The sequence below is a fragment of the Marmota flaviventris genome, chromosome 17 (assembly GCF_047511675.1).
Source record: "Marmota flaviventris isolate mMarFla1 chromosome 17, mMarFla1.hap1, whole genome shotgun sequence".
Classification (NCBI taxonomy): Eukaryota; Metazoa; Chordata; class Mammalia; order Rodentia; family Sciuridae; genus Marmota; species Marmota flaviventris.
The window spans coordinates 60,151,710-60,168,750 of NC_092514.1; the positions used below are offsets into that span (position 1 = coordinate 60,151,710).

Sequence of the window (17,041 nt, forward strand, 5' to 3'; positions counted from 1 at the left end):
ACTTTCTGAACTGATTGCAAGAATCAGGGTTTGAAGAGGGGGGGTCTCTGCTGCCTCAGTTTCCCAGCAGACCCCAGCCCTGTAACAGTAGCAGAACAGCTCTGGGACTAGAATTATTTGGAATTCCTGGTTCCTTGAGCAGGGTTCTGGCCACTACTCCCCAGACAGTGCCACTTCTCAGACTGCCTGTCTGGACAGGGAGGGTTTAATGGCTGTGTGAGGCAGAGCGTGGTGGGCTCTTGGGAAAGACATCTGAGTCCTTTGGAGGCATAGTTGATTTTGGGGGATTGTCATCATAGGAGTGGAGGAGTTTAGGGACAGGGAAGGGGTTTGAGCGTGGTTATATAGTGCAGAGGAACCTGAAAGAGGACATAAGAGCCCACTGAGTGTGTCTACTCCTCGCTGCAAACAAAGCTGCAATGCCCTACTCAGTCTGGCTCAGCAAGCAGCTGAGGTGTGGCCCCTCCTCCTATTCAGTTGCCAGAATATGGAAGTTTCTCAGTCTTCCCCAGGAAGAAGTTCCAAGACTACCCCTGAGCCTTCTCCCTGGGCCACCTTCTATTCCCCCCTCAAACCCCCCTTGGCTCCAGGTGAGATCTGTTAGACTCTCCTCCTTCGGGTTCTGTTTCACCAGCATTTCTGGATCTTAGGGAACATGTAGATGGTGGGGTGAGGATTGGGCTGCTGGTCTCCTGTCAGACTAGTGCCTCTGTGTCAGGTCTGGATTCAGCCAGGTGGTAGGGGGTTGGCTGGCAGGGACAGCAAATTGGGACCACCATCCAGGGGGCCTAAGTCCATGGTTGCTGGATCAGGAGTGCCTCTTGTCACACCCCCACCACCACCAGAATGACACACACACATTCTTAGAGGCTGGGAACTCTTGTTTTAGTAGAGGGCTGACTTCATAGATTAAGATACATCTCCAGGATAAAATATTAAGCATTCTCTTGAAAAAAAAGGAATATGTTGCTGAGTCTCAGAAAATGATACCCCCAAATATGCTGCTTTGGCGCACTGAGTGCTTTGATCTAAAGAACATTGGAAGGGCCTCAGAAGCACAGGCTCTTTTTCTTGTCTGTTTTTGCAGTGCACAAAGTCTTTTTTCCTGATCTTCTGCCCTTCTCTCTCCTCCCCTTTCTCCACCAAGGCAGGGGAAACTCTTCCCCAAGGTGGGTTATAGAAACCGATACCCATTGCCCCGGAAGCCAGCCATAAAACCTGGAACTATTACTCTTTCCCCTGACTTAATTTTTTCTTTCTTCCTTTTTTTTTTTTTTTGTGGTACTAGGGATTGAACCCAGGGGCACGTTATCATTGAGCTACATCCAACCCTTTTTTTAAAAAAATTGAGACAGGTTCTTGGTAAGTTGCTCAGGCTGACCTCAAACTTGTGATCCTCCTGCCTCAACTTTCAGAATCCGTGGGATTACAGGCAGGCCCACCATACCTGGTGGTCTTCCCTTGTTTTTCTTTATAAGAGCTAGCCATAGAAAAATTATCTACATACAATGTCTGTTAATAAGTCATAAGACTCTTCTTCCAGAACGGGTGTTGCTCCGTACTATAGGAGAAAGGAATGCTACACGGAGGCCAAGAAACTAGACAGATCTTGCTGGGTTTTCCTTTCCAGTCTTACCATTAGGTCAGACTCTTTTGTTCAGTCACATTTCTACTTGGTCATCCACTCTTCATCAAATCTAAGCATAAAAATGAGCCACTTATTTCTGAAGACTCCTATGTCACATAAACAACTTTTTTTTTTTTGGTACTGGGGATTGAACTCAGGGGCACTTGACCACTGAGCCACACCCCCAGCCCTATTTTATATTATTTAGAGAGGATCTCACTGAGTTTTTAGCCCCTCGTTTTTGCTGAGGCACGATCCTCTGCTTCAGCCTCCCAAGCCACTGGGATTACAGGCATGCACCACCATGCCCAGCTTGTCACACAAAACTAAATCAAAAATAAAAGAAAAGCATAAATCAATTATGCTTTTCTTTTATTAATTAGTCTTTTGTTATAGATAGGACTGTTGGCTATGCTTTTTTTTTTTTTTGTGCGTGTGTGTATGTGTGTGTGTGGTGCTGGGGATTGAACCCAGGGCCTTGTGCATGCAAGGCAAGCACTTTACCAGCTGAGCTATACCCCCAGCCCTTGGCTATGATCTTTCTGATGGGCAAGGAAAGATATCACATCTTTCTTCCCCTACAACATGTGCTAGTTCAGAATGTTCTACAGAATATATTTTTAAAAGGTTGGGTGTGGTGACCCACATCTGTAATTCTAGCAACTTGGGAGCAGGATCACAAGTTCCAGGCCAGTTTTAGCCATTTAGCCAGACCCTGTCTCAAAATTAAAAAAAATTAAAAGGACTAGGGATATAGCTCAGTGATAAAGCACCCCTGGGTTCAAACCCTAGTACCAAATATATAAATGAATGTGTGTGTGTGTGTGTGTGTGTATACATATTAATTCAAGCTGGGTGTGGTGCACCCCTATAGTCACATCTACTTGGGAGGCAGAGGCAGGAGGATTCCTTGAGCCCAGGAGTCCCAGACCTGGGTATCAGTGAGATGCACCCCCGCTCAAGAAAAAAATAAAAACAAAAAATATCAAGCTAATGAGTATAGTACACTACAATTGTGTTACAAATAAACAAACAAGGGCTGGGGCTGTAGCTTTGCAGCAGAGCACTTGCCCACGTGAGACACTGGGTTTGATCCTCAGCACCATATAAAAATAAACAAAGGCGGGCTAGGGATGTGGCTCAAGCGGTAGCGCGCTCGCCTGGCATGCGTGCAGCCCGGGTTCAATCCTCAGCACCACATACAAACAAAGATGTTGTGTCCGCAGAAAACTAAAAAATAAATTAAAATAAACAAAGGCAATCTGTCCATCTACAACTCTAAAAAACAAACAAACAAACAAGCTGGGCACAGTGGCACATGCCTGTAATCCCAGCAGCTCGGGAGGTTGAGGCAGAAGGATCATGAATTTAAAGCCAATCTCAGCAAACACGAGACAGTAAGCCACTCAGTGAGACCCTGTCTCTAAATAAAATACAAAATAGGGTTAGGGATGTGGCTCAGTGGTTGAGTGCCCCTGAGTTCAATCCAGGTGCCAAAATACATAAATAAACAAAAAACTACTGTGAAAGTGCTGGAGTACTTGATCACTGAGAGTGGAAGACTTGCTTATTTATAATAGGGCCCTTTTTACTGTTTGATTCTTTTACCATGTGACACATTTTATTACTCTTTCAGTTAATGTGTGAAACAAGCTGCCTGGGGGCCCTGCTTGCTCTCCATCTCATCTGTCTTTTGTCCCTGGCCAGCCTGTTGCTCTGCCCACACACCCCAGAATAGTCTCAGGAGTGCTTCTTCCTCTGCCCTACCAATCCAGTTACTTGCCCATCAAGTCCAGCTAGGAACCCAGCCCACTTGGCCTGAAGAATGAGTTCTCCCCTGTCTGGCCATTAGGGGGCAGCCTAAACCTAGGACCTGCCTTGTGGTCGCTGGAAGCTGTTGGGGGAGCAGGGGGCACTCCCTGAATTGAAGGGCAGAGACTGCCAGAAAGCTTTGCATACCCATGCCATATGCCTTATACCCAGAGCTCCTGGAAAGTAAAATGTGCAGTCCCATCCAATGAAGGTGGTGATGGAATTGTCCCTTATCTATGATGGCTGGGACTCCCCAAGACCAGGAGGCCCATGTGACCCTACCCTACACTGATTCTAAGGCCTCAGATGGGGGGTATTTCCTGAACAAAAGTACAGACCAACTCATACGTTTGGGGTTCGGGGATTCTACAGGAAAAGGTGTTATCCTTAAAAACAGGAGCAGTGGGGGCTGGGTTTAGTGGTTGAGGGCTTGCCTAGCATCCATGAAGCCCTGGGTTCAGTCCCCAGTACCACAAAAAAATTCAGGAGCAATAGAACCATCCTGTTCCTTACCCCCACCCAGTATTCCGGGACTTTCTGCAGACTCCAGCTCAGCCCATGGTCAGTCCATCTTTAGCTGGCCGTGCTGCAAACAGTCCAAGGCCACTATATTCTGAGAACTCATACCAAGGACCAATGGGGTATGCTTCCCCTAAGTTCTTATCAGCCAGACAAGAGAGGAATTTCTTTCCAGGGAAACGCTGGGCCTCTTTATCTTCCACTTTGTTGAGATTACATGCAAAAAACTTTACCAATTTAAAATATACAGTGAAGTGGTTTTAGAATTGTGCAACCATCATCTTTTTTTTTTTTTTTTTTTAGTTGTAGTTGGACCAACACCTTTATTTCACTTATTTATTTTTATGTGGTGCTGAGGATCGAACCCTGGGTCTCTCACGTGGGAGGCGGGCGCTCTACCGCTGAGCCACAACCCCAGCCCGCAACCGTCATCTTAAGGCTAACTATATTTTTCTCATCCCCCAGAAGAGACTCCTCCCTCAACTGCAGTCTCCCCAACGCTTTTTTTTTTTTTTTTTTTTTTTGGGTGGCACTAGGGATTGCACGATGCGTGTTCTACCATTGAGTTATATCCATGGTCCTTTATTTTTTTATTATTAATTTTTTAGTTGTAGATGGACACAATACCTTTATTAATTTTTATGAGGTGCTGAGGATCCAACTTAGTGCCTCACACATGCTAGGCAGTGCTTTACCACTGAGCTACAACCCAGCTCTCGTTCCTTTATTTTCTAAGACAGGATCTTGCTAAATTGCCCAAGCAATTCTCCTGCCTCATCCTCCAGAGTTGCTGGGATTACAGGTGTATGCTACAGGTCTGTTTAGCATTTAACTGCCAGACTGCTTTCCAAAGTAGCTGTTCCATTCAGCAGTGAGCTAGGGTTTCAACTTCTCACAAACACTTGGAATTGTCTCTCTTCAGTGGATGTGCTATGGTATCTCATTTTGATTTGCAATAAACCTGTGAAAAGATGTTGAGCATCTTTTGACCATTGAAACAACTTATTTCGGGGGCTGGGGATGTGGCTCAAGTGGTAGCATGCTCACTTAGCACTTGGTTCGATTCTCAGCACCACATAAATGTAAAATAAAGATAGTGTCCACCTTAAAAAAAAACTAAAAAAAATATTTAAAAAATGAAACAGCTTATTTGAAGAAATGTCTAATGCTTTGCCTGTTTTAAAAAATTGTCTTTAAACTGAGCACAGTGGCACATGATTGTAATCCCATCTAATTGAGTGGGTGAGACAGGAAGATCACCAAGTTTGAGATTTGAGGCCAGCCTGGGCATGACCCTGTCTCAAAAATAAATAAGGGCTGGGGTTGTAGTTCAGAAGCAGAGCACTTGCGTGAGGCATGTGTGAGGCATTGGGTTCAATCCTCAGCACCACATAAAAGTAAATAAATAAAATAAAGGTATCGTGCCCATCTACAACTAAAAAAAAATTTTTTTAAATAAGTAGAGAAAACTTTAAAAAGTAATAAAAAGGGCTGAGGATATAGCTCAGTTGGTAGACTGTTGGCTCACATGCACAAGGGCCTGGGTTCATCCCCCAGCACCACAAAAAATAAAAAAGTAAAAAGGGGTAGAGATGTAACTCAGTGGTAAAGCTCCTTTGGGTTCAATCCCCCTACAGCCAGGGAGGGAAAAGTCTTTATTCTTGGTTTGGAGAGTTATTTATCTTTCTTTATTTTTATGTGGTGCTGAGGATTGAGGAAGAGTTATTTATATATTCTAAGTCCCTTACCATATGTATGATTTGCTGCAAATACTTTATTCTTTTCTCATACAAGTGGTTGAACCCAGGCCCTTGCACATGCTAGGTGAGTGTTCTACCACAATGCCCCCTCCCTATCCCCTTTTTAAAAAGTGTGTCTTTATTTTTGAGACAGGTTTTTGCTAAACTGCCGAGGCTGGCCTCAAACTTGGAATCCTGCCTCAGCCTCCTGGAATTATTAGAGGTGTTTACCACCATACCCAGTGTTCTTTCCATTTTTCTTGATTTCTGACCTTTAAAGCACATCTTATCTACATTTTTATCTTGTTACTTGTGCTTTGGGTGTCATATCTAAAAATCAGTGCCTAACTCAGGGTCACCAAGATGTGCTCCTATGATTTCCTCTCAGGGCATTTTGGTTTTAACTCTTACATTTAACTGTATTTTGAGTTTATTTTTGTACAGTATGAGGTAGCAGTGCAATTTGTTCCTTTGTATGTGGATACCCAGTATTAGGACCATTTGTTAAAAAAAAAAAAAAAAAAAGTTTGTTCTTCACCAAAATACCTCGGTCCCTCTGTCAAGTCACCGGAACATAAACGCTGAGATTTATTCCTGGACTCTAGATTCTATTTCATTGATTTTAAATATCTATTCTGATTAGGCCTTTTTGAGGCAGTAACAGAGCACAGGCGAAAAGAGCTCATTGACCAGAATTTTCATCCTAACCCTTTTATCTGAGGAGCCTGGGGTGGGCGTACTTCAGAGGCAGATGCACTGCTATTGGGGAGTAAAGGTTGAGGCTAGAGTGAGATAAGGACCAAAAAGTGAACAGTGTGTCCTGGTTCCTCCCACCGATCCCTGAGCAGCAGATGTCAGATTGCACTTTTTGTGCGGCCCCAGCCCTGGAGGAATGAGGAGGGAGAATGTGTAAACCTCACAGGACAAGTTAGGAGGGGAGAAGGGCCCTTCTTGTGCAGCGGGGTTCCCTGCAAGGTCCTGCTGGCTCTTTGGCCTGCTGCCTGCCTACCTCAGCATTTCACATTCCTCAGCTTCCCTGAGAAACCCACGTAGAACCTCCACTTACACCATGACCAATTACTCCAGGGCTCAAAACAGCCAGGCCTCTGAGCCCAGAGACCACACTTGGAGAAGGGAGAGGTCAGATGCCCAAACCCCCTCCTCCCCATCCTGTTAGAATATACAGTGAGGGAAGAAAAATTGAAGCCGGGCTTCCCTGTCCCCTTCATGCCACTTGCAGTGTTTGCAAAGCTGCCTTGGCTCATCTGAGCGAGCAGCCACCTGGGAAACTTGAGATAAGGTCAAAATTTCACAAACTGCCCAGTCAGGGCCATGGCAGCTGTGGCCTCTGATCGGAAATAAAAGCAGAAAAGCTGGCAGGATGCAGAGTGTGTGGGGCACCAAATGGACTCAAGGGCTGAACCCAGAGCGACACAGGGGCTGTGAGCACAGACACAGGCAGCCTCACTGGAGAGTCAAACACATTTTATTCAGCACAGGAATGTCTAAAGAGAGGGGCCTTGGGTAGGGTTCCTGACCAAGAACTCTGCTTCAAATCCCACTGTACACAGAATAAAGATCACCACGTGAACCAGGGCACAAGAGGTGTGGGGCTTTGTACAAGATCTGTGTCAGGTCAGAATAGGCCAGCACACAGTGAAGCAGGGGCAGGGTGGTCCATGTCCAGGGCCAGCCCAGCCTAGAAGAGTGTGTGAACAGCTCTCTGTAGCTCACTCAGAAACACCAGGGTGGGAGGAGGGCATGGGTATGGCTGCTTCAGGGTATTACCTCCACCTCGAAGGTTGTGGGGATGAATTTAGCTAGAGCAGCTCGGGATGCTGCGCCAGCACATGATTTGAAGGCCCCAGCCCAAGGGCGTGCAGGGGTGATGGGTGTGGTTCCTTGGCAGGGCTGTGCAACTCTTACTGGAAGCTCTGCCAGTCACCTCCAATCAGCAAACCTTAAATAATGCTGACCTTCCCTGCCTAGGCCTCCCCTCCTGAGACCAGAGGTCAGTGTGGAAGTGGGAGAGAGCACTACTGGACAGAGCAAAGTGGCCTGCAGGCAGAACCAGCCTTGATGACTGGTCCTGTACTCAAGACATCACGATCAAGGGGTAGGGAAGGTCTCAGGTTCTCCACCAGGAAAGAGCTTGAATCTGAGCTCTCTGCCCTGAGGGTGTGCTACGGGCAGGGCCTGAGCAAGGCCTGGGCAGTAGCCAATCCAAGGGAGGGAAGCCTGTTGGTGCGCCAACCAGGACCTCTGTTCTGTGCACTCCCAGCTGTCCTATGTTGTACTGGGTGCAAATGGGGGTGGGGTGGGGTGGGAGTGTAGCATGGAGGTTAGGAAGATGCTGCTGGGTATCTTGAGACCCTTGAGGATAACAAAGAGAAGTCACTCAAAATGGCCAGTTAGGTCTAGCTGAATTCCTGATTAAAAAGCATTGGAGGGGGGGAGGCAAAGAACAACACATTTTCCTGGATCCATCCCTGCTAATCTGAGTAGGTCTTCTTAGAGCATTCCCCCTGGAAGAGAGCTCCCCTCCAGTACCCAGCCAGTAACTCCAGTAGCAGGAGTGGAGGACTCAAAAGTGTAGATGCCAGTGGCATGGTTGCTCCTTCCATCAGGAAGCCCAGGGCTCAGAGCATGGCATGCCTGCACAAATCAATTCACCACCAGGGGGCGAGGAGAGACATCTCTGGCTGGATGGAGGCTGGGAGGTAAATGCTGGTGCCCAGTTGGTGTAAGTGCCAGCCAGAGCCCAACTTCTCTAAAACATTCATACCCGACACACAAAGCTGGATGGTGAGAGACCCAGGGAAGCCAGCTCCTAATGATTTGGCTGGAGAAGGGGGTGTGGGTGACACAAATGCCCTGGTGTCCAGGAATCACAACCAACAGGCAAAAGGAACACAGCTAATCAGTGTGGAAGGAGGCAGGGAGGGGACCTGGGTGCATGGTCCCACCAGGGGCTTACTCATCAAACTTCCCTTCCCGAATGTGTTCAAAGGAGAAGGGTAGGAACTTGAAACCGGTCCCACTGTAGAATTTATTCTGGAATTCGACCCTGGAAAGAGGGAAAAGAACAGATGTCATCCCACAGAAACTTCTGTTTGTTTTTGAGAAAATATCTTGCTATAGTGCCCAGGTTGGCCTCCAGCTCCTGGGCTCAAGCAATCCTTTTACCTCAGCCTCCCCAGTAACTGGGATAACAGGGATACGTCACAATGCCTGGCCCATAGAAACCTCTTGAAGCTTTTTGGGACTTCCCAGTAGACCCAAAAAGATGTGCTGTGCCTACCTTCCCCCAGGCCTCACATTCCTGGGTGCACTTGTGAAAACTCTGTTCTCAGTCCACTTCCCATAGTGTGGAAACCACTTTTAAAGCCCAGATCTGCCCTCATCAAGAACTCAATATAGGATGAGTGGACAGGGAGTTCCTCAGTTCCTGTTCTTGCGTTTTCCAGAGGGTGTTTATGCAGAACTCTTTGTAGAGAGCCACATGCAAAAAGCATCAAGTTGGCTTGAGTCTCTAACGGCAATGAAGTTCATGAAGAAGGGTCCCCCATGGGCCTTCCTGGAAAGGGCTCACATAAACCACCTCTAAGGGAAGCCCCTTCAAGGGTCCCTGGGCCAACACCACTGTTCTTGTTTGTTCCTTTTCTTCGGAGGAGGAAGGAGAAGGGGGGCTTGCGAGTGAATGCTGAAGGCTTTCAGTTTGAGGGCGGAAATTCCTAGGAAAGGGGGGAAGTTAGGAGGGGAAGTCTTCTCAAAGCAATGGCAAAAATATTCTCCAACCACAAAAACATCTGAGAAAAAATTCTTCTCTGGGGACCAAAAGGAAAGACAGGGTCTTAACTCCCTTCCCAGGCAGTGAGGCGACCATTCCTGCAGCTCTCCTTGGGGCCCTTTCTAACTCAGAGGGGCAGGAAGAAGCGGGAGCAGGGCTGCCTGGATCGCTTCCTCCCCCACTCGCCCTGGAGGGCTGCCCAGCAGCCAAAGCACCACCAAATATGGGCAGAAAAATGCATGATTCAGATGATAAAAAAGCCAAGGAGAGCTGCCCTGAGGCACAGTTTCCACTTGGTACTTTGTGACACCACAACCCTGCAAGAACAGGCAGGCGTGGGGACTATGAGGAGACAGGTGACGGGAGGGTGCAGGGCAAAGGCTTCAGGAAACTTTTAGGCTTCAAGAATCCTTTAGTTCCCTTGCTTATCCTCTGGCCTCAGCCACCGCTTGCCCTCCAAGCCAAGGCGGCAAGATTTAAACAGGGAGTGGGAAATGGCCAGTGACACTGGGGGTTCCCAGAGGTCCTTTGGCCTTGGGTTACTGACTGAGGACACCAAGTGGCAGCTGTCAGCTCCACCCCCTGGGAGAAGAATGAAGCAGGATTTTCTGTGTGGGAGTGAGAGCACTGCTTTGTCCCTCCACTCCCACATTCCGCAGGAGCTGGGCCAAGGTCCCAAAGCCTCCCTGGCCCTGGACACTTCCCATTTGAGATAGCCCACTCCTCCTGGGAAACAGGATTCAGGAGGGAATGGAATGGTCCTTCAAAGTGAAGTCAGTCACAGGGTTGCTCCAAGAGCAGTTCCAAACCAGGACCTGGGTCACCCCACATTCAATGCCCTAAAAATTCCTCCTTCAGGTTCCAGCTACTGAGGCTGCCTCCGCAGCCACATGGTGGGGAACAGGGGTAGCTTCTGCTTCTCACTTCTGTTGGGTCTAAATGCTGTGTGTGTGTGTGTGTTGCTAGGAATGGAACCCAGGGGTTCCTCACCTCTGAACTACATCCCCTGCACTTTTTAATTTATTTTGAGCTGGGCGCAGTGGCGCACACCTATAATTTCAGCAGCTGGGGAGGCTGAGGCAGGAGGAACACGAGTTCAAAGCCAGCCTCAGCAAAAGCTAGGTGCTAAGCAACTCAGTGAGACCCTGTCTCTAAATAAAATACAAAATAGGGCTGGGGATGTGGCTCAGTGGTAGAGTCCCAGAGTTCAATCCCCAGTACCCCCCAAAAAAGAAAAAAATTTCTTTTGCGACAGTCTGGTCTCAAACTTGCCACCCTCCTGCCTCAGTCTCCAGAGTCACTGACTTAGCAACAGATTTATATATACTCTCTTCATTCTACAATTGATAGCCAGTGAACAAGCCATACTACAGGGTCCAGCTCAAGACCTAGGGGGAACTGTCCACATTGGTGGGGTATATTGCCCCTGAATTCTAGTGAGGCAGTCAGAATTTTGACCCCCTGGCTGGCTAATCACACAATACTAATTTCCAAACAAGGCAAATGGAGTAGGTGCTATGCTTTCAGATGGCCATGGGGGTACCACCCTTCTCTTGGTTCCCTTCTGCTTACCATGTGGGCCCACTGGGGTCTAGAAGGGGACACATATCTGGGATGAGGCAATAAATTCTGCTGTGTGGGCAGACAGAAGATCCCTTTCACACCACCCGAGACTGCCCCTCCCACCAGCTAGTACTTGAGGCTGGAGACTTAGGGTGGCCACAACCACAGACATCTTTTGTTTTTTCCATGTTGCTGGGGATCAAACACAAGGCCCCACACATGCTAGCTAAGCAGTCAACCACTGAACTACATTCTCAGCTCAACATCTTATGCCTACCTAGGTTTATCTGACTTAACCTGTCTCCCCAGTCAGTGGTCCTTACCCCAAGCTCCCAGCACAAAACTGGAAAGCAATTTCCCTATCAGTCTCCCCACCCTCCTCCCCTGAACCAAGGAAACATGCACTTCCTGAAAAAGTATAGACATAAAAGTCCTCTGTGCTGGGACAAGAACGGCCTCCTGGACACTCTGAAAGCTCTTTTTCTTTATGGGTCACTGCACTGCTCTGCTCAGGGAGTCTCCCTGGCTCTGCCATGCCCAAGCCACTAAAATGCACCTCTAGAATCCAAACTGATATGAGAAGAACCTTGTGAAGGATGACAGGTTTCTCTATCATGGCTTCCAGGTCCCACAGGTGGCAAAGGACACCCAGTGACCCATAGAGACTAAATGGGAGACCAAAAGAGATCACTCCTACCATGGACAGAAAACCATTTTTCTTGACTGGGTGAAGAAGGAAGGGGTTCTGGGACCCCTTCCTTTTCTGGAGAGGTGTGACTGAGGCAGTTTTGGAAACTCAGTCTGGATTGAACTGCTTTTCTGGCTCTTTCTTCTCTCTCTGAGCAGTTCTGATGTCCTATCTGATGGTCCAAATGTCAGTCAATGATGTCAGCCTAGAGCCACATTCCAGGGGTTCTTATTTCTCCTGGGGCTGCCTTATCTCAAACACTCCATGTTGTCAGACTGTGGCAACACTGCATTCCTTATGACAAAGTGCTTCCCATTTATGCCCAATTAACCATCAACAAATTTGTGATTGCACCAGTGTGCACATTCAGATACATGTAGAATCTGTTAGATAAGAAGGAATCAGGTTCCTTGGAAGGGAGGCCACAGGCAACAGTCTTTCTGCAAAAACATCAGCTGTAACTACAATCAGATCCCTGCCTTATTCCTTCTCTGAGGAAGAAATATCTAACTATGGTGGGCAAGAAAACCAAGCATACAATGCATGGTAGGCAGGAGGAAAAGAGAGATACAACTCAGAAGACAGACAGACTTGGCAGATTAGTACTTAACCTGTTATGTTTTAAAATATGTCACCCACCTTCTTATAACAAGTCATGATCTTAGACTATTTCTGTATATGTTATCAAGTCAAATATTTTTTCCTCTCGTTCTCACTGAAGAGACTTGAGAACTTTGTGCAATGGAGTGGTCCTGGAATCGGGAAACACCACGGATGAAATAAGAAGCATGAGGATGCCTATGTTGGATGCCTGGACAACCAGCAGGGATATCCCTGTGGCCATCTTCCACGGGACCAGCTGTTCCTACTTCTGAGCAGTGACCACAACTCTGAACTCCTCCTGCTACTCTGGACAACTGTTAAGACCCAAGAACTCTTGGCGCACATGCACATTCAGCCAGGAGAGGGCGCATAAGCACCAATTTCATTCACTTTTTTGGAGTGGCCCCAGAAGTGCCATTGGTGACACCCCTCCAAAGAAGGGATTCTGAAAGTTCAGAAAGGAGTTTTTCACTGTTTTTTTTTATCTTCTGCCAATATTAACTAGTAAACAGAAATAAAACTATGACGTGCAGCAGGCGTATTCCTTGCAAACTGTATCTAAGAGCATTCAGATGGTATCTCATGCTTCCTTTTGGGATCTCTCCTTTCCAAAGAGGCCAAAAGCAGTTTCTTTATGAGATACCCTAGCCAGATGCCCTCTCTCCCAGGCATCCCACTATTCAGCAGGATAGCCACAATCTATACCTGAACACCTGTTTAAAGGATATGCCAGAGCACTGTGACGGACACTTGGTGTGTGCGTTATTTCCTGTTTGTTCCCAGTGACCTTATCACATGGATATTGTCCTCTCTCTCCATGTGAGAGAAAGGCAGGTTCAGAGAGCTGGTGCTCTGCTCAGGGCCACCTGCTCAGTATAGTAGGGTCGAGATCCAAACTCAAGTCAGCCTGACTCGAAAGCCTGTTCTCCTGTCACTCACCCACCTCCTCAGACTCCTTCGGGAGAACATGGGAAGACACTTTCACTCAAAGGCCATGTGAGCCTGAGGAAGAAGTAATTCTTTTTTTGGTACTGGTGACTGAACCCAGGGGTTTTCTACTACTGAGCTAAAACCCAAGTCCTTTTTAATTTTTATTTTGAGACACGGTCTTACTAACTTGCCTAAGCTGACCTCAAACTTGTAATCCCCCTGCCTCTACCTCCAGAGTCACTTGGATTATAGGCATGTGCCATCACACCTTGCAAGAAGTAATTCTCCTAGCAATGAAGCATGGCATCACTCCAGAGATGAGGCCCAAGTGTAGGCAGCCTTCCTCATGACCCAGCCTGCCTGCCTTGGCCATCTTTTCAACAGCTCTGTTCCAGCGCCTTGATGGCTCCTCACCCTGCCTAGGGAGGAGGTAATGAGCCTTCATGTGGGCTGGAATCAAGGTGGGGTAGTCACTGTTCCCTCAGCTCAGGGCTCAGGAGACAGAGACATTAACAAGAAAGAAAGGAGGCCAAGAGGGCAGGCAAGAAAAAGTGAGTCATCACAGGCTGGTTACGCAGACGCTCCCTCACCGGGAGTGGCTGAGGAAGTGTGGTGGGGAGGTTCACTGATAAGCTGAGAACAGGGAGCCAAGCCAGCGGTCTGAAACAGGCAGACTCCTAACCTCCCAGCTCCAAGTAAACAAGGCACTGGGTAGGGAGGAGGCAGCCAGGAGGGGAAGGGCCAAGCCAGAGAAAGCATCTACTGACATGGCAGCAGTCTCCCAGAGCAGCTTTTGAGGGAAGAGTAGTCCCAGCCAAAGCTTTGCTGCTTCCCCCATAACTGAGCATAACCAACTGTGAGGAGGTTGGGCTGTAATCCAGTCAGGAGAAAAGTCAAAGAAAAAGGACAGCGAGAAGAGCTTGCCCCTCAGCAAGTGCTGCTAGATTTCCTCAGGTCTGGAAAACATGACAGACATTCAAAATCCTCTTCTGGCCTTAAGACCACCAAGACATCACTGAGGCAGGTTCAGTGAGTTTATGACCCCTCACCACTTGTAACAGTGGGGGTGAGGGGTGAGTGTTCCTCTGGGGACAGGATCCAGGGCTTCCAGAAACTCTGGATTTTGAGACTCCAAAAAGGAGGGAGAATCATAACATAAAGAAGGAAATGGAGCCCAGTGTGGTGGCGCCTGTAATCCCAGCAACTCAGGAGGCTGAGGCAGGAGGATCATGAGTTCAAAGCCAGCCTCAGCAACTAAGCAACTCAGTGAGACCCTGTCTCTAAATAAAATACAAAATAGGGCTGGGGATGTGGCTCAGGGGTGAGTACCCCTGAGTTCAATACTAGTACCCCCCATCAACCCCCCCAAAAGAAGGAAATAGAGACCTAAAGGGTTGCCCAGTTTTTAGTATTAGTATGTCCCATGCACATTGAGAAATACTCATACTAAAAATTATTCACTGTTTAAAATTCAAATTTAACTCAGTGTCCTATTTTTTTATTTGCTAAATCTGACAACTCTCATTGAGGTCACCCGTCACAACCAAGTTTTCCCACTCCTGAGCTCACTCTCTCCAGGCAGAGCCATTAAGAGTCACACAGTACCTTAAAGAGAACAAGCAAGCAAACAAGAAAACCCAAAGTTGTCTTTCCGAAGCAGCTGCTTTAGTATACCCGGCTGTATGATGTAGCCAGGAACCCCCGGTCACAACGAAGCCGTTAAGCTACTATCCTGCCCAAACAGCACTGGCACAGGGATAAAAGGATAAAGCTGGGATGCAGTGTGCTCTAGCCCTTTCCTGGACCAAGACTCTATAGTGCTTTTACTGCTCTAAAGATATGAGAGAAAAAAACAAGAACAAAATAATCTCAAACAGAGAACACCAACTCCAGCAATGTGTGTTTTTTATTGGGGTGGGGGTGAGCAGGTGGTGGTACTGGGGTTTTAACCCACGGGCACTTTACCACTGAGCTATATCCCCAGCCCTTTTTATTTTCATATAGATAGGGTTTTGCTAAATTGCTGAGGTTGGGGGTGTAGCTCAGGCCTAGCTGCAAGAGGCCTTGGGTTCAATCCCCAGTATTGCCACAAACTAACAAAACAATAAATTGCTGAGGCTGCTCTCAAACTTGTGATCCTTCTACCTCAGCCTCCCAAGTCACTGGGATTACAATTAAGTGCCACCACCTAGCTTCAAGAGAATTAGAGAACGCTAAAGGCAGGGGATGAGAACCTGATGACACTTACCAGGGAACCCTCCCTGAAACCCATGAAAAGATAAGCTAGGCTTTTCTGTGGTCTGTTTCCAAAGCTCAGTGCCAACACAGGCACTAGGGTAATGCCATGAGAGCCAGCAAAGGGATAGCTCCCACCTCCTAGAAGACAGACCCTTAATTTTATGCAGAAGGAGAGCCGCGCACTCCCTGCAGGCAAGGAGGTGTCCCACCCCTGTCTCCTGCTCCTCACCAGTGTAATCGCAGTGCGTGAAGGAAGGCTGAGAGGCCCTCCATGATCAGCAGGATGGCCACGGTCAGTGTGGCAAAAGCGGCAAAGATGAAAAACAGCGCCAGTCCTCCAGCTAAGCTCTTCACACTCAGGCCGATGTGGATCACCATGGTCCAAAGCACCTCGGAGAGTTCTGGGAAATGGGGAGACACAAAGTCTGATTCAGTCTAACAAGAGGTGGCTGTGGACCTTGTATTTATCTCTGGCATCCTTCCCTGGAGGGTTCCTTGCCCTGTGGATTCCCACAGTTAGGTGGGTTCACCATGCACAGCTAAACTAGCATAAGTGGTAATCAAAGAAAAAGGATAGCGAGAAGAGGCCCCTCAGCAACTGCTGCTGGATTTCCTCAGGTCTGGAGAACATGTACTCATTCTGCTTGGATTCAGGTGCCAGAATAATTCTAGAACCTTCACATGCTGGATAAACCTTCACGCAATTGAGGGTGTGCCCAGAGAAAGGAAAACCCACGACTCTGAGTGGGAGGGAAACATACTCACGTGCATGAGCAAGGCTGAGCGCCCAGAGCCGCAGGTAGGAGGCGGTGTTGGAGATGCAGCCCAGGCAGTACTCAATGGTGTGGATGGCCTGGTGGACCATGGTGTCCCCAAAGTCAAACTGTTGTGGGAGGTAATCAGAGAGATGGTATCAGGCCAGTAGGGAGTGCAGGAGTACTGAGTTGTTTCCTAGTACTTTTGAGCCCAGGCCAGTTCAGGGGACTACACTTCTTAAGTCTGGCACCTCACCTTTGGAAGGGCTGGGAACACCCAGTGCTGTACTCAGGTACTTAGTACAGAGATGCCTTCTCCAGAAATCCTGCCTGGCTTGGCTCCCAACTGGGAAACCCTACCCCTTCAATATACTACACTGCATCGATTTCCCCGCAAGTATTGGAGAGTGAACCAGGGGTGCTTTACGACTTTACTCCTGTTTATTATGACACAGGGTCTAAGTTGTTCAGGTTGACACTGAACTTGTGATCTTCCTGCCTCAGCCTCCCCTCCTAAGTGGCTGGTTAATGAGATTCTTCTCAACATGTTTGTTTTCTCTCCTTGCTGGGCTTTGAACTCAAGTCAGGTATGTGCTGTGTCTGGCACTCAGTTGGGAGGAAGACTGGGCTTGGGATCATAAGGACTAGTCAGTGGACTGAGCCCAGCTGATTCCGACCTTCTGCTGATGCCCACCAGGGAGCCCTGCTGGGAATCTGGCAGCTCTCTCAAGCCTGCAGAAGACTAAGCCTCTATGACATCTTTTTTTTTTTTTTTTT

General features: G+C 47.8%; 1 protein-coding gene across 2 annotated transcripts in view; it reads right to left on the reverse strand.

Annotated features, from left to right (window-relative positions):
• Window positions 1–7,165: 7,165 nt before the first annotated feature.
• Atp6v0a1 (ATPase H+ transporting V0 subunit a1) overlaps window positions 7,166–17,041 on the reverse strand; it is a 57,966-nt gene continuing 48,090 nt past the window's right edge. For both annotated transcript variants that reach the window (XM_027947298.2, XM_027947297.2), the window contains exons 19-21: window positions 16,275–16,392; window positions 15,739–15,910; window positions 7,166–8,764 (exon numbers count right to left, since the gene is read on the reverse strand). In XM_027947298.2, the coding sequence (XP_027803099.1) occupies window positions 8,671–8,764; window positions 15,739–15,910; window positions 16,275–16,392 (384 nt within the window). In that variant the 3' untranslated portion in view covers window positions 7,166–8,670. The remainder of the gene's footprint in view (window positions 8,765–15,738; window positions 15,911–16,274; window positions 16,393–17,041) is intronic.